This window comes from Centruroides vittatus, unplaced genomic scaffold (assembly GCF_030686945.1).
Source record: "Centruroides vittatus isolate TY-2023 unplaced genomic scaffold, ASM3068694v2 contig_1113, whole genome shotgun sequence".
Classification (NCBI taxonomy): domain Eukaryota; kingdom Metazoa; phylum Arthropoda; class Arachnida; order Scorpiones; family Buthidae; genus Centruroides; species Centruroides vittatus.
In genome coordinates this window covers 130,990-156,554 of record NW_027120715.1, presented here as the reverse complement: position 1 = coordinate 156,554, position 25,565 = coordinate 130,990, and the positions used below count along the sequence as shown (strand labels likewise).

The following is a 25,565-nucleotide window of genomic DNA, read 5'->3' as shown; positions in this document are numbered from 1 at the left end:
AACATCTAAATTATATTGTAAATTTGAAATATATATTAACATTAAAATAGTGCACATCTTCTAGTGATCATCTCCTACATGACTAATGCTGAGCACAACACAAAGAAAATAATATTTGATCTATAACAATTTTACTTTAAATTTCAGCTCCAAAGTATCAATAAGAGACTTTAAAAATATAAATATTTGTTATTAAACTTAAAATACTTTTTAAAATATGACAAAAAAATTGCCAAAACTACATAAAGCAGACATTTTTTAATTCAGTTACAAATGAATGAATCTAACTGAAAGAATCGATGGCTGGACTTTGGAGTGGTTAATTAAGGCATCAGCCTTTCATTCTGGGAATTTCGCATCAAATTCGGGCGGTCAAAAACTTCCAGAAATTTTTCATAGGCAGATCTGTCGATCCCCATGCCTCTCCATTCAATCACCTCCTTGTGGGCTGTTTGTTGACTTTCGTGTACTGAATACGGAAAAAATTCACACAACTGTAGTATGAATATCTAATGGAAACTAAAATACTGAGTACAACTGCAAAAAAACCATTACACTAATAATTCTCAAACACATACTTCTTTTTAAATTTTTAAAATGATAATTGTTACAGACATGCAGTAGTACTTGAAGTACCTATGTGAGCTTGGCCAAACCAACAACAAGTATAGTAATGCTAACAGGATGGGACAACCAAATCTACAAGCATAGAGTGTCTTGTAAATTAAAATCTTTGTAAATAGGTACGGGCTTATCCATAGTTTCTTATGATTAAAATTTATACTCCATTCCAACATAACCCAGTCATCCTATCAGATATTCCCCAAAAATATGAAAGTGCTACAAAACATCTATTTATCTATCTACTGACAATTCTTAATAGAATATAATAAAATAAAAGCCAAACAATTTTCGGATTATATCAAGCTATATTACTGCTACTATTAATAATTAAATGCTAAGTGTTGATTAGGTTATTTATTAATATAAAAGGAACCAATAAGAAATGAGAAAAGGGAATACAACAAATAAATTATCATAATTTCTTTATCCACTAAACAGTACAACAACACTAGATTGAATGGCACTGTCCATGAACATCCAAAGAAAATTTTCCATGGGGACAGAGCTTGGAGACAAGTAATTACATCAATAAATTTTTATTTATTTATTTAATTTTTGGAGAATTCTTTTCACAAGTAGATTATAGAATACGTTATTGCATCAAAGTGCCCTTGGTCGACAGTATAAGGTTACATATCTGAACCACTTTTACAATTTTAATTTATGGAATTTTTTACCCATTCCCAGGAGGCCAAGTGCCCCATTTTGCTATCTGTAGATACCTATGGCAGTATTTCTAATAAACAAATACACTGTGAATGAAGCAAAAAAATATTGGAGATTGGAATATACAAGCTATTTAATCAAAGTTCATGAAAATTTCAATCTTATTGTAATAGTAATTAATTAATTAGACTACTCTGTTCTTATAAATATTAGTTAATGTTCATTGTTGTAAATCAGGGACAGGAATAAAATAAAACAGTTTCTTGTATCAAATTCTTATATTTTGTTATATATATAGTGTGACCCATAAATGAGGGTCACACTGTATATAGAGCATGATAAAATCCTTAAATACTACATAAAAAATTCATTATATATACAAGAAACTAAACTAGATAAATTTCAAATAATTCGAAACAAAAAACCCTTACAATCCAGCAATAGTTTTCACTGAACCAACAATTTAAACCATCTTAAATGGCCATTAAGTTAGATATAAATAATTTTAAATAAAAAACTATACAAGGTATGAGTATGCAGTAAAATTGTTTTAATTATTAATTATATAAATAATTTTTCTTTTTTACTTTAAAAATCTAATTAAATGACATTCAAAAAACGTTCTGATTTATCATTATTATATTTATGTGAAAAATAGGCATTAAAAACAATTAATAAACCACTTTAAATCTTAATTTATTATATTTGTGTTAACATAACTTCTCCTAATTTGACAAATTTGTTTTATTTTCTTGAAATGATATAACACTTTTACTGGAAATATAGAAAACACATTTTTGTATAAAAATAATTATTAATACGAAAATTTACTCAGTTTCCAGCATTAATTCAGTATATCTTTTAATAAAATTATGAAATTTGAACATTGTTACATCTCATGTTATAAAGCATCATAATCACAACTGAAGCAACATTCCTCTCTATACTCCATATAAGGTTAAGAAATTTTGCATGAATAACGTCTGAGGTTTCTGGATACAAACAAAACTAAACAGTCTTTCATTTGTAAAAATGACGGTATTGTTTAAAGAGTGAATGATTCTCTAGTGCAAACAGATCATATCAAGTTACAATTTGATCCGTTAGAGTATTTACTGTGAAAACTAATAGAATTACTAAAGTCCATGAAGCTATCATTAATAATTATTATCAACTTTAAAAAGATTAATATGTATGGAAAGATCCTCTTGTACTGCTTTATAAAACTTTGATATTTATGCTATCCCTATCTCCCACTGTGCCTTTTACTGATTAAATATTAGTGTTCCTGTTAACATGATTTTATCTAGGAAGATAAAATCATGTTTAGAAGAACATTAACATTCCATCAGTAAAAGGCTTGCTCATACAGGACTAGCAAAATATGTTCTAGATGAGTTATTCGGCACATTGAAAAGACATTATGTTAGTTAAGCATGTGTCTGACCCTAAACAAATACTCATTTTGGGAGATATAAATGGTTAAGCAATTGAAACCCATTTATCATCCCACCATACCTGGGTCACTGGTTAATTTTACATGATCTACTAGGTAATAGTTCAGATTTTTAGTAGGCCTATTTATTTTTAATTTTTAATAATTCCATTAAGTAGTGTCATGTTGAAATATGTACTATTGACATTCAAATTTCTTAATTTTATTAAAAGATGCATTTAATTATATCAGAAACTGAGAACTGAGTAAATTTTCTTATTGAAAAAACTGGAAACCTATAATTTCCCACTGTCATCCATCCATCTGTTCTTAATCTTGAGAATGGTGTTAGATAGACCAGATATGGAAAGCTTAGGGACAGGAGGCTCCGATTAACTATATATGAACTTATGGTCTAGACCAAAAGTCACACAAATTCCCCTGAATGGAGTTACAGAGATAAATGGCATGACTGTTGATATCAGGAAAAGTATGATGTACAGGGGCAAGACACCATAACTTTAAGATGGAGAACATACATTTTAAATTAAATAAATTAAGAATATGATTAAAAATGGTAGCCCAGCATTGTCATGATGTCAGAATAAATAAATGCTCATTTTATATACATTGCAGTGTATGCCTTATAAATCAATAAAAAAATAGTGATGAAATATGATGAAAGTTTCAGGCAAGTCATCCTATCATTAATAATTATTATTAATACTGTATTAATATAGGAATGTAAATGATATCAATTATATGTAACTTTCACATATTTTTATTCTAAGTGAATGTCATATCAGATTAACAGTTCAGCTTTCATTAACTACAACATTACTGACAATATAAATTATCTGATGTGATAATTTATATGATCTGTAATTTATTATCATCTTACACACACACATACGTATTCATATATACGGAAAAACTCCCAAATTTTTTTGCATTTCTCAACATTTCAAGGTTTCCTAAGTCCAAAAATGTAAATATCTTAGGGGGGTCATTTTTTGACTGATAACCATACTCTCCCTCTGTTATATATAACAAAAATGGGAAAGTAATAAGATAATTATTGACATAAGTTTATTTAATCAAAATATTGTATCAAATTCATAAAATATACACAAACAAATAGTATAAACAATTGCTATATAAATTCAGAAGTGCATCTATTTATTTCTAATTAAATATTTTTCAACTAATTGTCAGATCAAACACTTAACAGAAGTTTAAATTAGATTTGTGTAAACTCTCTTCTTTTATACTCTAGTCACAATAAGTCTCTTAACAGCAATCAGCAGCTATAACCAATTAATATTTGTAGTCTGAACTTTCTCAGTTAGGTTATGTTCAGAAATACTTACCAGTTATAGTTAGACCTGATGTCATTTAAAAATATCACCTAAAAACTTTCCAATGATATACTGCTTGCTACAATACTCACCGATCTTGAACAGCGTGTTAATGAGTAACCAACCAAATACTGATTACATCTTTTACAGTTGCCAACTAACTAATCAGTAAACATTTCCAAACAGACCTTAGGTTTGCCAAAGTTAGGAAAGCCATTAAGCTATGTGTTGTAGAAAGACGGTTTATGATGGTACAATGCCATTATCCAATTGCAATTCTAGGATTTGTGATATCACATTTGTTAAAATCAATGTTGAAATAAAATGATTATGCTAGAGAAATAAGTAAATTAAAGCAATGTTCATTATTTAAAAACAAATGTACAGTACAACAGACACAGAACAAATTCCTAGTGTGTACAATCCAGAAAACGAACACTGCACAAATGTTTCAAACTCCTTCCGAGTTCTTCTTCAGGTGCAACAGAATGGTCACCCGATGGAACGTTATTGAAACAGACATTAATTTGCAAAATTTTTTAAAACAACATAATTCAAACAACCTTTCGAAACTATAAATATAAATTTAATGCTACATAGGCATCGTCACATGCATAACGATAATTCAGTTAAAGACTATACAGTAATGTTGTGTCGAACAAGGCCTGCCAAGCCATCGACAACACCATTTCCTCCTTAAAATTTATACATGACGACTCAAAGTTAGCTTTAAAAAAACTAACTTTTTTTAAGGTTTGACACAACATTATAGTCATAAATTAATAATTGAATGATCATTATGCACATGACAATACCTACATACCTAACCATTAGCAGATAGTATGATTAGGTATTACATTACATCTAAATATAAATTTTAAAAAAATAAAATTAGTGAAAATGTTTTTGTATCATTTATAGTATTTATTTGTGTTTATTTTGATATTTGATACAATATTTTGATTAACTTAACTTTATTATATCAATATTTACTTTAATATCTATAAAACAATTAATTTAATTCATATTATTTATTTATAAACATTTCAATTTTATTAATTAATCAATAAAAAAAAACTTTAAAAAGTTGTCTGTCTGTCTGCCTTTAAAAATTAAATTACAGGCAGACACTTTTCTAACTCGTAAAGGTAGAATATATCTAGTGAAAGGCAGGATAGGATTTATTTCTCATATTATATTATATTCCTTTAAATGCTACAATTACATCTCTGACTGAGATGGTTGGGACCTTATCAGAGCCATAGACCAAACCCACAAGAGCAAAAAAGTCAAAGAAACCATACCTCTACGCGCAACCCTCGGCAAGATACGGCCCCTGAAACCGACCTACTTTTGGGTCACACACGACCACGAGTCACATAGCTCCACTAAGACTATCGCATTTAACTATTTAACCCAGATGACCATGCCAGCTTTGAGTAGCCCACTCGACCGTTTGTGGACTACTCGACATTATATAGTTTTAGTGGGTGTGGGACCGAGGCAGTTGCCGTCACTTTACATCAAAGTGCACAGCTCCATGCTCCGCATCAGTCAAGGCAAGCAATCGCTCACCTCGACCAACACGGAGTATAGGTGAGTATAGGCAGTATACCAGTTCACGATAAAAATTGACCTTTGGAGGTAAAAGGTCACACATACAGGTATGGTTTCATAGACTTTGTACTCATACAGTGGAGGGTCTATAATTCTGAGGATGGCAAATCTCTCATTCAGAGTTCATACATTACTCAATTCATTTAAAGGAAAACAGATAGACAGACAAACAACCTTTCCAACTCTTTAAAGGTAGAATATATCTAGTAAAAGGCAGGATATATTATTTTTGTGAGGTTTAAATTAATAAACCTAAAAGACTATAAATACCACATACCTAACATATGGGAGACTTTACACGAAATGCTTTACTTCATTCCAATTATAAGTCTAATTATATAAATATAATCTGAATCGATAGAAAAACAAAAACGTCAGAAGCATTCAAAGATCAAGCAAAACATATAAAAAAAAAAGTTTGTTTACCACAGCTTGTGTTTACATAAATAACATCAGTTTCTATTAAAAAAGACAAATTCAATGAGGCACTCTAACCAAATCATGTTCGTTTATGTATTTTGATGCATATTAATATATAAAAGATTGCATTATTTTAATAAGATTTTTTCATAACTCTTATCTTATCTGGAAACAAACGTCAAGTGAAACGCCATTTGCTTTTCCTGTTTTGGAATTTTCCGCCCTCTAATGGTAATTTGACAAATTGATTATTAATCTTATTATAATTTTTTTAAAGTGAATAATTTTTAATTATTTTAATTTACATAATTTTTAATTTTAATAATAATAATTAAAATGCTATAATTATCGGTAAGCACTTTTCGACATAAAACTGTCTCATTCCTGCACGTAGGGAAAGCTTCCCTAATGGCTGGCACGTAACCCGTCTTCTACTGCTCCTTAATAGCGAGAGTTGAGGCCGAAGTTTTAAACGCGAAAACGTGTACGTCGGACGTTCAGCGCCGCTTTCCTGTAAGCCTAGAAGTTTGATAAAGGCGTTTGGATAGTCAGTGGAATCATACTCGACATTCCAAACGCCATTGTCAAACTTCTAGGCTTACAGGAAAGAGGCGCTGAACGTCCGATGTACACGTTTTCGCCTTTAAAACTTCGGCCTCAACCTCGCTATTATCTTACTCCATTGCTCTTGAAGACATTCGCACTAGTGTCCTCCAGTAAAATTTTCTTTAGACACATAAAGAGTTCACATTTCATGTGTCTAACACCTAAATAGGGACCAATTTCTCATAGAAAGTCATTCCTGCATCCCAATGGGTTTGCTAAAAAGGCCCTCTTAATGGGCAAAAGAATAAAGAAAAATAGATAATCTACCAAAATTTGTATTAATTATGAGTATTTATAATAAAAATATAAGGAAAAATATTATTGTTGATATGATTTACAATAAATTAACAATTCAAAATTAAATCAAATATAATTTAATATATACGTTATCTGTTCTGATAGGCGCTAAAACTTTTCTATCGTAACAATTCTTGTTCTCCTTTTATATCATTTAAGATAATAACTAAGATTAACGATTGAATTGATTTTCTGATAGCCGGGAATGAATCATTATCATAAGAATTATATAGAACGGAAATTGTTGCTCGAGGTTACTATACAAGATTTTAATTATGTAAATGTTTCAAATTTATATATATGTATTTACGATAAAGCTGTGTTGTTATATTATTCTAAATCCAATTCGTTGTTTTAAGTTAGTTTCTATGTATTTATAACTTCTTTCATACCGACAAGCAAATTACTTGTAAGATCAGAATGGTAATCGAACTCGGATCCCTTTATGACATTTTTCTTTGTTATAAATATAGAATATGATTTATTCAGAGTTACTAGAAATATCTGCCCCAAACGAAATTCGAATTCGGACCCTATCTTTCTTCTTCTTCTGTTGGGTGTGGACCACAGTGGTCTCATCATCCGTGTTATACCAGGTATAGTGACAGCAGAGAGTGATGAATAGAAGTGAAAGCATATTGGAAAACAGTAGGTAAGGTGTAACTAGGAGCAAAGGGCCAAGCGTAGAGATGGGTACGTATTGAAAGAGAAACTATAGGGAAAGATTGGGGTAAATCAAAAGTTGAGAGAGTGTGGGAGGATGATTAAGATAGAGCTAAATTGTGATTATATTTGAAAAAAATGATCATGGAGATGAAGAAAACGCAAAAGATTTGGAGCACTGGGAGAAAAGTGTAGCAGAAGCCATGGAGATTAAGCCAATGGAAATTGTTTAACTTAAATGTATTGAAGATAAGCTATTTATTAGTACAGTGAATAATATTATTTATTAAAGCACGATCACAAGAGCATTTATCAGAGAAAGAAAGATGGTGATGGCAAAGGAAAGAATTTGTGAGAAGTACTCGAGACGGGCTCTGTTTGACAACTCGGAAACCAGATTTTAGGATAGGTGTTAAGCCAAAAATAGTTAAGGAGGCGCGAACTTGCCACAAACTGTTAGTGTTAGGATGTTTACTCCAATCGACCACTGGCGGGTATATAAGGTAATGTGCAGGAACCCATAGGATGGAAATTCAAAAGAACTGTCTTAAAATAAGAATTTTGTTGCAATTTCCACCACACAAAGAAAGTACTGTTTGAAATAAAATTCTCCATGTTCAATGCATTGGGATAAATTCTCGGTTATTTAGGGCTCCTATATGTTTTCTTTTTCCACACGTCCTCTTTTTAAACATAAAGTTTTCGTTTTGGTAGATATTGTAAATCCTTGTAATATAAAAACAAAAAGCAAAACTGATAATATATGTATTTTTTCATTTTCTTGTTCTTCACTATAAAATAAATCTTGTAAATATTGCTTATTTGTATTATATTATATTGTTTTTTTTAATCAAAACTATTTTACATGTCCTCCTTTTTATAATTTAATTTTTGTTACCCCCTACAGTTACTACATTTTTCTTTTGTATTGATATGAGTTATACAGTCTAAGTTGTGGCTTCTCAGTAGGGTAACTAGAACCAATATTACGTGGAGTCTCGAATTAAAACATGCAACCTACATTCTCCTCTACTTGTATCACTGTGGATGTACTGTAGCTACTAGAGTATTGTACTGTATATATGTGTATAAGTGGTTTGTCATATTAAAATCTTTTTTTTTTTTTATTTTAATTAAATTTTTATTACTTTATCTACTTCCAAAGATAACCTATATTAATATTTTTTCCTCTGAAAGGTTAAACTCTATCTTACTGCGATTATTCATAACAAAATTACAAGGAAAAACATAGAAAAGTTACTCGTTTTACAAGTTTTGAACTTATATTAAATGTTGTTCCAAGCTTAATGATCCGAAGAAATAAATAAATTATGTCCCTGAAAAGTAGTATTTTCTAAGTAATAAAAAAAAATATAAAACACACACACACTAATTAAATAATTACATTAATTAAAGGACATGAATGTGCCACGTATGTATAATATCTAAGAGTTTGCTCTTCGGGCACAGCTGAATGGCTAGGTCCACACTGGTACAGGGGTGGATGTAGGCTTGAACGTTCTAATTCATGCTCCCCTAACATCGCTTCTAGTTACGCTACCGTAAAAAAAAAATATTGCATAATAAAACAGACCAAAGCAAAAACCAATTAGAAATTTTGCAGCTAAAGCTTTAACTAAAATTAAATTAAATTATAACTAAGTTTTTGTTAATGACTTTCCGAATTTTACTCATTGCACGTATGATTATATAATTTACAAATTAATTTCCTAATTTTTATAATAAATCCTTAGCAATATTATAATATCTGTACTTACGAAAAATTATCTTTATTAAGGTTTTAATTATCACTTAAAACATTCCCGTGCACCTCAAAACAAATGCAACACATATAAAAATGTAAATTATAGCTAGAAAGTATGTCAACCGGTTTTAGTTTTTACAGTGCATATAAGTACAAGTTTTAGTAAACAGAATGAAGTTACCATGTTATAATTACTGTTGTAATAAAAATACTTTAATTATTTAAGTTTATTTTATATTTTATATGTACGAAAGAAAGATTACCTCGGAAAATTGCCTTCTTATTGCTTTACCTAATCCAGATAAACAAAAAAATCACGTAGGATCATTTAGCCTACATTTTTATCTGAATAAAACCATTTTTTTTCTTTGCTTAGATAATTTCCTTCCTCCTCGAGAATTATATTTTATATATATTAGGATATCCATTATCTTTATCATCATTATTTACATTTATTATTACTTTCGTTTTTTTTCTGTGGGTGATAAGGGAAACTTTTGCCATGCCCATCTTGTGGTGAAAAATGGGGTTCGACGTATCCGGGAATGATCGTTCCTGAAAATTCCAGGGGAGTTGCTCGCCCAATTCAATTCATGGTTTCCCGGACAGATAGGCTGAAGCTGACACCTAAACCGCCTCGATCCTCTTCAGTTTTTATTAATTTAATGCTGAATACAAGCCTTCTAGGTTTAAGCCATCTCACTTTTGCTTTTCCGCCTGTTATGTATATAACAGGGGGAAAGTATGGCGATCGGTCAAAAAATGACTCCCAAAATTTTTACATTTTTGGGCTCAGGACACCTTGAAACGTCAAAAAAAATGCAAAAAAAAATTGTGGGATTTTTTTCTGTATGTATGAATTTGTAGTGGTACAGGGCCGGTTCTAGTAGGGGTGCAATGCGTGCATGCAGTCCTAGTAAAAATATCATTTTGAAATCACGTTTTATTAGCGCATAATTTCAGATTATATGACATGATATCACTTGTTAAGTGAAAGTATGAAATGACAACACTTGACACTACGTTGCGCTTGATGTCAAGTATGGTACATTACAACATAGTGTCAAATCGTAACTCAGAGGTCTTATTACTGTAATGTTACATAATATCAGAAACGTAACTAATGCAATTATTCTCAAACTTCAGTCCGAGGACTCTTGAAAGTCCGAAAATGTATTGGTTTTGAATAATTAAAATGGAACATATATATACAACTGTACGTCTTTTAACAGAGAGTTCATTGAATCTCTGAAAGTATCAATTATCAGTAATGGTGTGATGGCTGATACGGTAAAGTTTCCAGTTTGCTGTTCTGGGGATCCAAAACAACAGACCAAAAGTACCAAAATTTTATATCCACCCGGATCCACCAGGCCTTCTTCCTCGCCATCTTTTAGAAATTTTCCCGCTGGTTATTTCCGTTAAAATCTCAAATTCTCTTTGGAGCTTCAATGAATTTTTTAAAAAGTCTTTTTGCGGATACCAAAAAGGCCTTTTTTGTTTATAAGGGGTTAGGCCAAATTTACATTAGATATTTTTATTTATTTACTATTATTATTTCTTAACTTCGCCCTGTGGGCACTAAGAGAGTCTCTTTTAGCAAGCCAATTATGGGTTCGGCCAGGCCCACAATGGGGCGGCCGGGTGGTGAGGGACGGAGCCCAACATTTCGGACGCCGAAATCGAACCCGGGTTCCCAAAGCGGAAGGCTGCCACCTTGCTAGCTCGGCCATCCGGCCACGGTTTAATTTTATTTTCAGTTATTATTATTATATTTTGAATTTTATAAAACGTGCTATAAAACAGGTTCTCTACTTATAGAAATGGAAATAATATCCGTTTAATAAAAATCGGACGCCATTTTGAATTCAGATAATTACTGTACAGTATATCGTCTGGGACGGCCGGATGGCCGAGCGGTAAAGGTGGCAGCCTACCGCTCTGGGGGACCCGGGGTCGAATCCGAACGGGTCGAATAATCCCCAGGATTTTTTCGGGGGGTGGTCCGTTCGGATATGTCGGGCCCCGTCCCTCACCACCCGGTTGCCCCATTGTGGGCCTGGCCGAACCCATAATGGGCCTACTAAAAGAGGCCCTCTTAGTGCCCACAGGGCGGAAAGAGTTAAAAAAAAAAAAAAAAAGTATATCGTCTAGTCTTAAATTAAATTAGAAAGATTTTCAAATATTTATTATTTTCTAAATTAATATTTTAATTCAAATTCCCAAGCGACTCCATATATTTTGAAGAATTTTAAAATTTATTTTAATTTAAAAAAGTCGAGAAAATAACTAAACTCTATCGGTAAAATTTAATATTTCGGTCATGTTTCCCAATTTTCCATTTCTAATCGCCAGGGGGCACGAGGGGATGTGACAATGTTTCAGAAGATGGTTTCAAGAGTTGCGAAGTTGTTTAATTTGTATAAAATAATGCCGTGAAACGCTTTTAAATATTTAAATCGTGAATTCTTTTTGAATTATTGAACGTTATACAGATTTATAAGATGGTAAATATATAAAATTCCTTCTTAAACTTTCTCTTTTAAGTATTTGATAAGTCAACATCTATTATATTGTCCAAAGGAATTTATTAAATTATGAATTTTGGGTTTATTATGTGAATTCAATGAGATAAACAGAAAATAGAAGAACATTTAGAGTTTATAAAGGAAAAATTACAATATTAAATCAGTAATTTTTAGATAATTCATGAATATTTTCATATATCAGCTCACATACTGCATGTATAAAGGGGCAAATAGCTTAAAAGTGGGTTGGGTTGAATGTATTATGAGATATCATTCAATAGCATTCTATTGAATGATATCTGATAATACTATTTAAACATTTAAATTTCCATTTAAACAATTTAATTTAACTGAAATCTGGATTGTTGCAATAAAGGCTCACACTTAATTGACCGGTATTTGATTACCAGTTACAATCTCGTAACTTTTATGGGTGCTCTGATTTGAAAAGGCTTCACTCCTTTCCACCTAATCATGTTACATATCAGTTCTGCTATAATAGACAAAATTGAGGTTAATTGTCTAGTTTGTAATGTGTTAGTATTATGTTACAATAAATCGGTTGGTTAGCTAATTAATTTGATTAAGTGTTTCATAATGAATTTATGGGATGCTGTTTTTATGTGAATTAATATTTGTGTATTCACTAGATATAACATCTAGTAGGTAGCTAAGAATTGATAATGATTGAATTTTTTTATTACAGTTTCATCAAAACTATTAATAATTAGTCTTTTTTGGAGTAAGAATGGAGCCAATGTTTATTAGTCTAGGTATGCAAAGGAAAATAGTTGCATGTTCATCATAAAGTAGAATGTATATTATACTATATTATGTTTAAACAGTTAAAATCTACTTGAAATTTCCTGCATTTTTGCAAGATATTTGATAAACTTTGAGAGAATAAAAACAGTTGTCATATGATGCAATGTTTGAATTTTCAAAGTTTTTTCAAAAATCAAAACATCATATTTTGGAAAACCATTGTGGCTTAGTCGTGGAGGAAAAATGAAACATGTTAAAGATCCAGTACACAAAGTTTCATTATTCTTATTCGAGAAAATGTTGTAGAAATAACTCATTGTTATAAGTAATATTTATGGTCAGTAATACAAGTATCCCTTGATTAACATGGTTAAATAATCCCTCGATGCTATCGTGTATATCAAAATTGCATTAATCAAATATGGAGGAACCTGGGTACTCGACTAAACTATCGCCACCCACAACAAAACATTTCGGTTAATAAATATTTTTATTCTAATAAATGAAAATAGAAAATTTATTAACACCTTATTTACCAAGAAAAACATATCTATATTAAGTAAAGATGGTTGTTAAAGCCGTATTAATTAAAATTTTTGCTACATATTTTGCATGTTAAGCAAGAGATACCTGTACTAATCATTCAACTGTGTATAAAATTTTGTTTGAATTGAAAAGTTTATAAACAAGAATAAGGTGAGATTGTCACTTATCAATAGTATGGGTTGTTTTAATAATTGATGATATACTATGTTTGTTGGCTTATAAATACATTGTAAATATATTAAAAGGTTGATGTTAAAGGTGAAAGCTATACAGCACCTACAGAAAACTGAGAATTTGGCATGCAGTTAATGGATCAAAAAGGCAAAATTATATTATTAGATATAAGCTAAAAGTAGGATATACCAAAGAACACAGGAACACAGCAGAACAAAATTTCATATCTCAACTGAGATGATTTATCAATGGAAGAAACAGGAAGTTTCATTACAAGAAGTTGATAAAGCATAATCTTCTTAAATTTTCACATAAATGACAAAATTTGAGAGAACTTATATAGTTGGATAATGAATCATACACAGTGAACTATATTAACAATAAATTTTTTAAAGTTTTGTTTTTTGTTTGTTTTGTTTTGTTTGTTAAATTATTTCTCCAAAGTTAGGGTTTTTGTTCATCGGTGTGTTGTTATAAGTTGTCAAATGTATTAAATAATTACTATTTTTTCTATTATATAACTTAGATTAAATTTAATTACATTAAAAATTGCTTTATTGAAGGAAAATAAAAACATAAGAACCAGTCTGATAGTTTTCCCAAGTAGTTTTCAGCTTGAGTTCATCATTGGGCATTAATTCATAGAAATTCTAAATTTTGTCAATTTAAAAAAAATCCAAAAATCTAATTTAAAAACTGTTATAGCCAAAGAACTCTGATTTGATACAACTCCATCATCTAGACTTTCTCCTTTACTTAAAAATAATATTTTTGCTATAAATCTATTCAAATTTTTATTACTGGGGAGGATTGTTTCTCATTTCCTGTCTCCTACAATCTTCATTGTTCCCACAATGCTTCTAAACTTGTGCTATATTTTATTCTCTAAATTTTCTTATTCTGTTTTACTGTACTGTCAATTTTCATACTTCATGTAGCATTTCTCTATCTTTTGAATTCTTTACTTTCAAATCTAGATTCTTCCTCTAAATCCACACACTTTTTTGCTGTTGCAGTTTGCTTCATCCTTATCGTTTCTAACAGCTGTGTGTCCCTCTTGACTACTAAATCTTTTCCAAGACTGACTCAAGGCAATCATCATTTCTAGCAGTCCTCAAAATGTTCTTTTTAAGCCTTCTTTTTTATGTTCTCTTTGTCATACCTACACAGCATCTCTTCTTTTCTGATGTTTGTTTCACTGAATGAGGCCTGAAGAACATTTTGAGTACTGCATGAAAGGAAGGATGACTACTGCCTTAGCTGAGATTCTCTTGGAGAAGGAAGTAGTGGTCAAGTGGGAGGGGCATATGGCTGTTAGAAAAAATAATGGATGAAGAAAGAGTATTTCAACAACAGAAAAGTGTGTGGATTTGGAGGAAGAGTCTAGATTTGGAAGTAAAGAGTCTAAAAGATAGAGAGATGCTATATGAAACAAGGAAATGAAAAGACACAATAAGTAGGAATAATTAGGGGATAAGATAGTAAAAGTTTAAAAGCATTGTGGGTACTTTTAGAGTTGTAAGAGGTAGGAAATGATAAACATGCCCAGTAATAAAAAAATGAGTAGATTTATACTAAAAACATTAAATGATTGAGTAAATAAGAAGAGTCTAGAACAGTGATTCTCAAACTTTTTCGATCCACTGCCCCCTTTGTCTGTAAAGTTATACCCAATGCCCCCTAACTCATTTTCTCTTGTGTGAGAAAGAATCTCACACTTTGTGCCTTACCGTACATTGTTCTCAACATCTGGAAACCATTAAACGCAATTTTTCCTCTTATCCGTTTAACAGAGGAAAGGGAACGGCTGTCAGTGACCCCGACTTTTGCCTTTGGTCACCGTTCAGTACCCTGCCTCCAGTGCCCCCCTAGATTTACTCACCGCCCACAAGGGGGCATTATCGCCCACTTTGAGAAACGCTGGTCTAGAAGGTAGAGTTCTATCAGAGATCAGAGCTCTTTAGCTATGGCATTTTTCAAATTAGATGCTTTGAATGTTTTTTTATCAACAAAATTTAGAATGCGTTCAAATGATGGTGATCATAAGAAACTTGTGACATTTTACCCAAATACTTTTATTAGTTTTCATTGGTTTTTCCAATAAAGTAATTTTTGTTGTAATGAACACAATATTGATAAAATTTTAAATTTTATTAATATAAGAGATTTTTTTTTTTTAGTGTTTTATCTTTAAAACCATAATAACTATTTTAAAAATTTGATGAATTTTATTCTTTAGACATATTCAGTTTTGTTCATTAACATGTTAACTGCCATGAGGTACCACTTGTGTGATTTGCTAAAAATTTTCTCTGGTGGTTCAAATATAAGGATTGTGTCTTATTGACTGATTACACAATATATTCTGTGGACTGTCTCATGTAACAAACTCTGAGTAAATTGCCTCTGCTCTGCCAAATGGCAGTACAGAATACAAAGAGACTATGTCTTAATCATAGGCCTGGTATGGTATCCAGCAGCTACTGGATGTCTTGGACTCTTTTAAGTCGAACCTGAGATAAATGCTCAGACTCTGGCTCCGGTGTAACAACCCAAGAGGGGACTAACCTTCCTTGCCTTTCTCACTCTCAGTCCAACCCTCTTACTTGGATATATGCTTTGGTGCAGCCTGTACTGCACATAGTTCTCTACCAAAGAGAAACCAGCTCTTAATAATGGTCAGTGGGGTCCCCGCCCCTAGAAAAGGGGGCCCTACCCAGTGCGACCGCTGAGCTTAGGTTGAGGAGACCTATTACTTTTCCCATCAATTCCTTTAGTTTTGATACTAGCTGCAAGCATTTGAAGTACTTGTTCAGATGGCTTAGACCAGTCGACTTTGTGAGTCCCTTGGCGGAAGTCCTCAATAAGAGGACAGTCAAGTACATAGTGCCTCGTGTCGCCGCGGGGACACCCACAGGAGCAGCTACCATCTCCTTGTCTGAACTTGGACTTGAAATGGGGAAACCTCTTGTGTCCAGTCAGTATTTGCATTGTAAGCCAATCACAACACACTGGAGTTTGGTCAACTTCAGGCATGAAGGCATAGATTGACCTACCTACTATACTTTGAGTCCAGCGCTCTTGCCAGTATGTCATCGATCGTTGCAATAGAGTATGTTTTATGTAAGTAGCCAAGGGTTCAACTTTCCTCGTTGTGACTACCAGTAGTACCTCTCAGAACTTTTCTGTAAATGTAGTTTAATTAAAAAAATAATGCAAAACAAACTTGTACCAACCTGCAGATGATGCAACTTGTGGCCTGTACATGTAAATTCGTTAGTCTAATCCTTGAGACAAACATATTTTACCTCAAACAATGCTTTCAAACTTACCATAAATGTTTTCAAAAAATTGATTCAAAAGCATATTTGGATTTTCTGATATGAAAAGAATATAAATATATAGAAAAAAAGAGTTGCCTAGGGAATGCAAAAATTATTTTTAATGATGCGTGGTTAATGTGTTAAAATACATGTCTACTCTTTCATTGCATGGACTATATATGAGTCAACCTGAGCTAGAAGGGTCTGTCGGATGGAAGGAAACATGGGAGTTGACGCATGGATCTGATCTCTTTCAGCTGTTTTGTTTTTTATATTTTTAAAACATTTTTATACTATACGTAAATAATTTTATTGGTTTATTTTTTTTACAAAGTTTCTTACTGTGATCCATATGTCAACTCTCATGTTTCCTTCCATTCCTTTCATCTGACATAGACCCTTCCAGTTCAGGTCTTTCAATGTGTAGACTGCAGTGAATTACTTGATAGTTTTATTTATTTTATTTATTTATTTATTTGATAGTACAAGGAAGGCCCTGTATGTATGGGCAATAAATGAACCAAACAAAAATATATTACAATCACACATAATAGTATAAGAATACAATTACAGTATCTTCTACCAGAGACATGTGGTCACAAATTGTAATTATTAATTTAATCAAGAGATTCCTTCCTCTAGTAACAAATTGCTTTATAATAATCACTTAATTAGCCAAATTCTAGCCATTATTCAGGCAATTGTTTGTTGTATCTAAAAAGTAACAAATGCATAATGCACATATACTATAATCAGTTTCTAATTTAAACTGCCAATGGCATGTGAAAACATCGTTTATATTACTGCATATCTGCAGCTATGGTCATGACGAACTTCCGATTTGTAACGGAAAGTCATGTTATTTCAAATCAAAAATTGCCTCTGAAAGGAGTTAGATAGATGACCAACACGATTCCATTGCTAAAGAAAGATATAATGTACAGGGGCAAGAGTACTAACTTGCTTGAATGTTTTTATTCTGAAGCTGTTTAATGAAAACAGTGCTGATGCTGCAAGTGTGCTTCAAAAGTTAAGAAATTGTGCTGAGTTTTTTTTTTTTTTGGTCACTTGCAACAGAATAAGTAGTTCCATAGTGTTGAGGAACTAAACTTTTTTCTTGAAATATTTTCCATATGTCCGGTGACATCAGGATATAAAATTTGGTTGAGTTTAGACTGCTATATAGCCCACCAGACATCATTAAACAGGGATACAGTAGTCCTGCAAACTTAATGTGGATTGAAAAGGCAACAAGTTACCAGAATAATGAGTTTTGCAGTATAATGGTGATGCTAGTCTAAATTGTGGAATTTTCATAAAGGTATTAATGTGCAAATTCACATATGCATTGTGTGTCCCAATAGTGACTATTTCTATTTGTAGTTAAATTTTAATTTAAAAAAGTACTGGATATTCAGTGGCTACTTTCGAGTTAGTGACATTCACCTTTGGTGGTTTGTAGCGGTACCTTGGAAAAAGGGTTATATTCGTTGTTGGGCTGCAATTTGAAAATATTTTAGGCCTATAAATTCCTACTGTCATTCTTCTGTCTTTCCTTAATCTCAAGAATGGAGTTGGTTAGATAAAATCCAATACCAGATATGGAAACCTTGGACAGGAGACCTCTATTTGCTATATATGAACTTCTGATACAGATCGGAAGTTACATTATTTCAATTCAAAACTTCCCCTGAAAGCAGTTAATAGATGACTGGCACGATTCAATTGTTAAAGGAAAAGTATGATGTACTGTACAGGGCAAGTCACTATTAATATGAGGTGGAGAGCATATATTAATATTTTAAATTAAATAAATTAAAAATATAAAAATTGCAACCTGGCATTGTGGTGATGTCACAATAAATAATTGCTTGTTAACACACAATTTATGTTATCGTGTCACCAGTGAAGAGTGATAACTTACTTGGTCTTAGTGTTAAGTGTTAAATTTTACAAAAAAAATTCTTGTATTGTGAAAACTTATCATGCAAAGTTACAAGTTTTAGTTGGAAATGAAGGATAAAGTTATGGAAAAATTAAATTTCAACTACAGTAGAATCTGCTTATTGTAATTACTTTGAGACTTGTTTATATTGATAATGATCACGTTCATCAATTGATAACATTAAGTGAGATAAGTAATAAAGACTACAATTACAGAACACTGATTTTGTCTCTTATGGGTCTCCAAATTATGGCCTATGGACCAGATGTGACCTCCTGAAACATATTTATCCAGCCTATGTTTTAATTACCATGTTTTATTACCTGAACTAGTTTAAACCATATAAACTTTTGAAACATCAACTAGGATTAATAGAGCTTGCTAGAAATTATTTTATAAAAAGCAGTGTAAAGAAGGGAGTTTGTTTTTTTTTTCTTCTTGTTTACAAATCCCTGCCAGAGGAGAATTTTAAGTCTTAAGGAGTTTGCAATGGGGTTATTTTCTATTATTGCTTCTATATATCTTTGTAAACAAACCTTTTGGATAGTGGAATATATAAAATCAAAATAATCACTCAACTATCAGCCAAATTAATCAGGCAGAAATTATGTAGTAAAATACTATTTGACATATTAGAAATTCTCCTGACGGAATATTTTTTATGAGAAAGTAGAGCTTAAAGAATTGAGAAGAGTTTCAAGTTGAGCTTGACATCAAGCTCAACTTGAAACTCTCTCAATCTGTTTCTGCAGTCCTTGACAAAGCCATTCTTCTCAATGTTGCTCAAGTCGGAGTTCACTACCTTCAGGGATCTCAATTGTTCTTGTTCTTTTAGATCTAGAATTTACCTGACTAATTTTATTCTTATGTTTTCCCCTAGGCATTTTCTTTTCCCAACAAAATAGCTAGTCTTTTTAATTTCACATTGATAAAACAAAGATGAATTGTATGTATGTTAATTAGATGAGCGATAACACTTTAAATAACAGGCTTGTTAGATCGTCACTTCTGATTGGATAATAATAGAATGACACATATGGTCACTATGAAAAGGTTTTCTAAAAAATTTTTTATAGAAGTGACACAATGTGGCTATCATTTTTAAAATTTAAATTTTTTATTTAATGAAGTGAGTTTAAAATAGGCCATTTGCCAAAATTTTTAAAAGTGCAACTTCAGGGAAATTTTCTCATCAAGCATGAACATCACGTAGTCACTGACGTCACTGCGATCACCGATCCAAAATTGATAAACTGTTTATTCCATAGCTAATATTTCCACAAAATAAGTAGCCTATACTTTGTCAGAACATACAAAATTTCATCTGGATTGGACAAAAATTGCAGATGTTATAAGGATTTCGCATGCATGCACATACGCACATGATGGCTTTTATATTAGTAATTATTACTGATTATTAAAGTTACTTGAGAGCTGTTTTTATAATTGAAATGCTGTAATATTAATATTACTAATATAAAAGCCATCAACTGTGTTTGAATGTTCTTAACTCCTGCTATTTTTGTCCAATCCAGATTAAATTTTTGTTCTTTATATTTTGATGGAAAGTATAGGATACTTAATTTACAGAAATATTAGCTGTGTATATAAAAATGTTTTATCTATTATATTGTAAGTAATGTTACTTGGGTTGCAGTGACATTAGTGACATCGTTTACAATTATTATTAATGCAATTTAAGATATTGTGTTGCTTTCACAACAGACTTTTTAAAACCTTTCCATGGTGACTATGTGACATTTAACTTTATCTTAGGAAGTAGTCTGTCATTCTTAAGAGATGAATTCTTAGTATCATATAAAAATTATAACCTATTTCATTATATTAGTATTTCATGTAGTAATAAAAATTTTAAATTAACATTTTCACTACTTTTATGTGTTAAAATATAGAGAATTTGTTCAGAAACTTAATGGGTCAGGTTGAAACTATGCATTAGCAAAGATACCATTGTCGTAAAATAGGTGACAAGTTTAAAGATAGGCAGTGCATCTTAGTTTTCTATGTGATCTGATAAATATACATTGCCATCGTATCGATGATAAAACAAACTAAATGTGATATGTTGGATACTTGTAGATTAAGCAAATAAAAGATACTTTGAAAAGTTACCAGGCCATCATATAAGCTTGCTTACAATGCATTTTTAATTATTAGAACTGTAGGAATTGCCTGGTGCCATTGTGTAGTTAGCCCCATTTGTAACCTGATGGCTCCAGCTGATCCCAAGTCCAGATAAAAGAGAGAGTTGGTGACAGGAAAGATATCTGACCTGTGAAAATGAAACCTAATCAGGATAAAGGTGAATGCATAGAATGTTGAATTAATAATGCTAAAGTAGGAAGAGATTTTAATTAGTTCATTTATTAAATATTAAAGTGTGGAAGAGAATCATTCACAATATTAGTACATTCAATATCTACTAACTAAAAACAATAATTATTTCATATGATAAAACTGTGATATTGTCAGAAAGTTAGTTGTTTTTTTATTGAGTTCACTTACTGAATGTGATAGCTAGAGACACATACTTTGATTACTTTTACTTGTAATGGTTTTTCTTAAAGTAAAACCGTGATTTTGTTTCTGTAGAAATAGAAGTATGAATTTTATTTGTATGTTTTAAATATTCTAATACAATTCTAATAGTTAAAATTTTATTTTTCAAATTCGAGAAGGTATTTTCATTCTAGAATATATCATAATTAATACTTTCTTTTCACATTTTTCTGTTGTGTAGTAGACGTAAAAATGTAGCTTTTTATTTATAAATCTTTGATCGTGAAAAGAAAAATAGTATTCTTTAAATGAATTTACATGCATAATAAGTGCATAGTTTTTATACAGACTATAGAACTTCCAATTTGTTGGAAATTGTAACAAATCCAACGGAAGAATGCGCCAGGTGAGAAATTAGATCATCACCACTGTTTTGATAAGAATCTGATGGGAAAATTGACACATAAGTGCCAACTCAGTGCTGTTGTGTCAACTTTTGACGGTCATGTGACCCCCTTTCCCACGTTAAGGAGATAAAAAGCAAGAGTTGCCGGAACTCTAGGAGAGCGATTCGACGGGAAGTTATATCGGGACATCGTGCCATCCCATCTCCCGGGCCTCCATGCGTCAGACTGGACCCAAGAAGAGGAGAAGACACCCATTGGAAGAACATCCATGACAACAACCCTTCCATACATTGAAGTTTGTCAAGTCGACTCTCTACTATGCATAAGAGAGGTATTTAGGGGGACTAGAAACTTGTAAACTCTCTCCGCGAGCAAATCATTAGAACTTGGAGAATAGAACGAGCACGTGTTTCACAAGCAACGTAGAACTATTTGGCTCTCCTCCCGATAGGAGTATTTGTATTTAATTACATATTTAACCACATGTATTTAACCTGTATATCTTACCTTTAGTTATAGAATAAATGCTGTTGTTATGTTAAGACCTGTCTCCTGTCAATCTAAGGACGCCTGCCAACTTACCGACGACCTCCCCACTCACGTTTTGCCCTCCTAGCCGTCCAACTACACCGAGGTCGGGCTTTACCAGCCCGTGCAGATTAAGTGGTCAGAAGGGATTAACCCCTGACCCCCTGCATATCTCACATATAAATATAAATCTACTTTATGCGTATGATCTGGACTGACAATAGTTGTGTAAGGCTTAAGGTCAAAAACTCTATATTGAGTTTGTGCATGATGCATTTTATATTATAAAAACATCTGTTTATAACTTTATGCATAATGTATTAGTATAAGAAAAGTTTCGCCTTAGAGGTTTATTTCATAAAATTGCAGAACCAATCATATTTGATCTTTTATTAATGTCAATGCATTATCATCGTTATGCACGCCCATGTAAGGTTGTGCTTGGTGTTCGTCAGCCATATTGGTTTTATTTCAGTAGTGTTTTACAATCTTGCTTTTAGTTATGGTCTGTTAATTATTTAATTGTTAATGCGAAGGCATAATCTTTGATATATCTCCAGGAGAAAACAAAGTGAGAGCTTCAATGGTGCTCATGTTTGTTACATTTTTACAATATAATGGACTTAGATGGCATTTGTGCATCCAACGTCATGTGTTTATAATTATAACATCCAGTAAATATAATGTAAGATATGTCACATGCAAACTCTAATATTAATAATAGTGTCTGTAGATAATCTAAAGAAATTATTTGATAAAGTCATAAGAGAATTTTGATGAAAATGGATATTTTATTTTAATTTTCATACACCATTAAAGAGTTCTTGAGATAATGACTTTCCTGCATTCCATATACTAGTGTAATTACAATAATAATTGAATTACAGTGTTACAAAGACATACTTTTAATGAGCAGTTATATATTGTGACATCGTTACAATGCCGGGCTGCAATTTTTAATCATGTATTAAGCAATGTGTTACGAAAAAAATTAAGAGATGATACATAATGGATAGAAAATTGGTAATATTTTATATACAAAAATAAGGTAACAAACAATCATATGTGAGATGGTGTTTTAGTTTTAAATTGGCATATGGTAAGATATGGCAAGATGCCACCGGTATTCCACAAAGTCACTTCTACCTGTCATTCAAATGCCACCACTCATTCATACATACATGCATATTTTGACGTCAAATATTTTATCTCATTTTTCAAACAAACCAAATACTTTTAATGCAAATTCAATAAAATTTCCATCTTATGCTGTTAATTCATAATTAGTATAGAAATAGAAGACACTACACAATAAAAATAAACAAATGAATTGTAATTAGGAAAATATTTTTGGAAAAATTTTTCCTCTTTCACTTTGGAGGATGTCAGGGTCCCTTGGTCTTCCCTCTGGGTGAACCACTGTATAAATTATTATATTTTATAAAGTAATATAATATTTGAGTAAAAATTTTGTTTTTCTGTTTAAATAAATAAAAAAAATGTATATTTTCAGTGTTTAAAGGGTCTTCGTTCAACAATTTCTGAAATTGTAAAAGAATAAACATGATTACATATCCAGATTATAGTCAGAGACCAGAAGATCATCAGGCTCTGTTAATTTTAGTCAAACAAATTGGTGAGTTTATGCTTTGTTTTTCTTTATTATTAAAACATTACCATAGTATTAAATATTGTGTTGTTTGATAACTTTATTACTCAAAGTTCTGGCAAAAATAGTTCTTTAAAAAATAAAATACATGGTGGAAGATAGAAAATGTCTTCACAAATCAGTCTTCTCAATCTTGCAACAAAAAATCCTCACCTGTAGAGACAGTCTTTTAATGTAGGCTACATCTCTGCAAAAAATGGAAATTGATTTTAGGTGAGGATTGTGTCACTCCATTGCCTTATTTGTTATATTGGAATATGTTAAATCATCAGTAAGCTTTAATGTCTTGTTCAAGTAAGAAAGTGAGAGATATTGGATAAGAAGTTACTTAAAACACTGTATTGATTCACTTAAACAGTTCTTTTTTTTTTAAAGTTATAATTTTAGTATAATTTAAACATTTTAAAAGCTGAATTTAACACACACACATTTAATTAGGATGTGTATGAAGTATCAATTAAACTTCCATTGCACTTTTGTTATAAATTTATTTTTGTCCATGTTATCTTGTACTCTATTTTTTCTATAATTTTAATCATTATACTGTAGTTTTAAGCATATGATGTATTATTTGTACATTTACATTGTCATGTTTTAAGTTTCAAAAGACAAAGATTCTGTTATAATGTATAACATTGTTATTTTATGTGGCCGAGTTGATCAGATAATTACCAAACAATTCAGAATATTTAAGTATATCCAGTTGAGTGCAGTAATTGGTTTATGTGAAGGATTTTTTTTAACTTTAAAGAAAAGTTCATAATTTGTTTTATATTTTTGTAAATTTCAGTAATATTTGTGAATGTATTAATAATAGTAAAGAGTTTTTATCTTGAAATGTTAATAGAATTATAAATTTGGTGTATAAAGCAATTACTACAGTTATTCCAGTATGAAATATTTAGTTTATAAAAATGTAAACAATGGAATTGCTATATTTAAAGGTTGCATTTCAAAAAATGGTAAAAGTTAAAAACCATAAAAACTTCTTTAAAAAAACAAACAACCACAAGAAAATATCCTTCTCCAGTCTTTACAGATTTTCGAGGAGACTTAATTAAAAACTATAGACTACAACTTTCTTCTAAAACAGAACAAGTTTTATTTAATATTACCTCCAAATGCATTTTGTCCTGGTTGTAATAGGACCTCTTCAATGGATATAGCGTCCAAGCAATATTTACATTACAAACATCGTGATTTTGAAAGTTTCTATAGTTTTTAACTAAGTCGTCTTGAAAATCTGTAAAGACTGAGAAGGATATTTTCTTGTGGTTGTTTGTTTTTTAAAGAAGTTTCTATGGTTTTTTTAACTTCTCCTGTTTTTTAAAACAACTTCTTAACTTATAAAATATTTAGTAATTTGCTGTGAAGTATTGGATTAAGTAGTCTTCAAATATTTTCATTTAATTATTTGGATGATTTAGCACTGAAACACCTTTCATTATTTTATTTTTAATTTTAATGATTAATTTGTTAATAAAGTCTGGGAAAAAAAAACTTGGAATAGAATTCACCTCTATATTTGTGTGTATTATTTTCTGACTGATGTATGATTTATATAATAATCTAAAATGAATATATTTTTGGAAGAACGCCAACTGGATAATGTAACTGGCAGTGTACTATCCAAAGGTGACGTTTCAGATTCCAGTTCCATTCCAGGTTTTTTCTTTTAGATGTTTACTAATTCATACATTTAATTACGT

The 25,565-nt window shown here is 31.1% G+C and overlaps 2 protein-coding genes across 4 annotated transcripts in view; one reads left to right on the top strand and one right to left on the bottom strand.

Moving 5' to 3' along the window:
- LOC136977398 (dyslexia-associated protein KIAA0319-like protein) overlaps positions 1 to 6,335 on the bottom strand; it is a 44,404-nt gene extending 38,069 nt beyond the window's left edge. For 2 of the 3 annotated variants that reach the window (XM_067272869.1, XM_067272884.1), the window contains exons 1-2: positions 6,127 to 6,335; positions 5,978 to 6,049 (exon numbers count right to left, since the gene is read on the bottom strand). The gene's annotated coding sequence lies outside the window, so the exon portion shown is untranslated. The remainder of the gene's footprint in view (positions 1 to 5,977; positions 6,050 to 6,126) is intronic. The other variant, XM_067272876.1, reaches the window with a different exon arrangement.
- A 5,474-nt stretch (positions 6,336 to 11,809) lies between these two features.
- The window catches only part of brun (trafficking protein particle complex subunit brun), a 39,206-nt gene continuing 25,450 nt past the window's right edge, over positions 11,810 to 25,565 (top strand). Inside the window, exons 1-2 of the mRNA XM_067272838.1 lie at positions 11,810 to 11,958; positions 23,701 to 23,823. Coding sequence (XP_067128939.1) covers positions 23,751 to 23,823 — 73 coding nt within the window. The 5' untranslated portion in view covers positions 11,810 to 11,958; positions 23,701 to 23,750. The remainder of the gene's footprint in view (positions 11,959 to 23,700; positions 23,824 to 25,565) is intronic.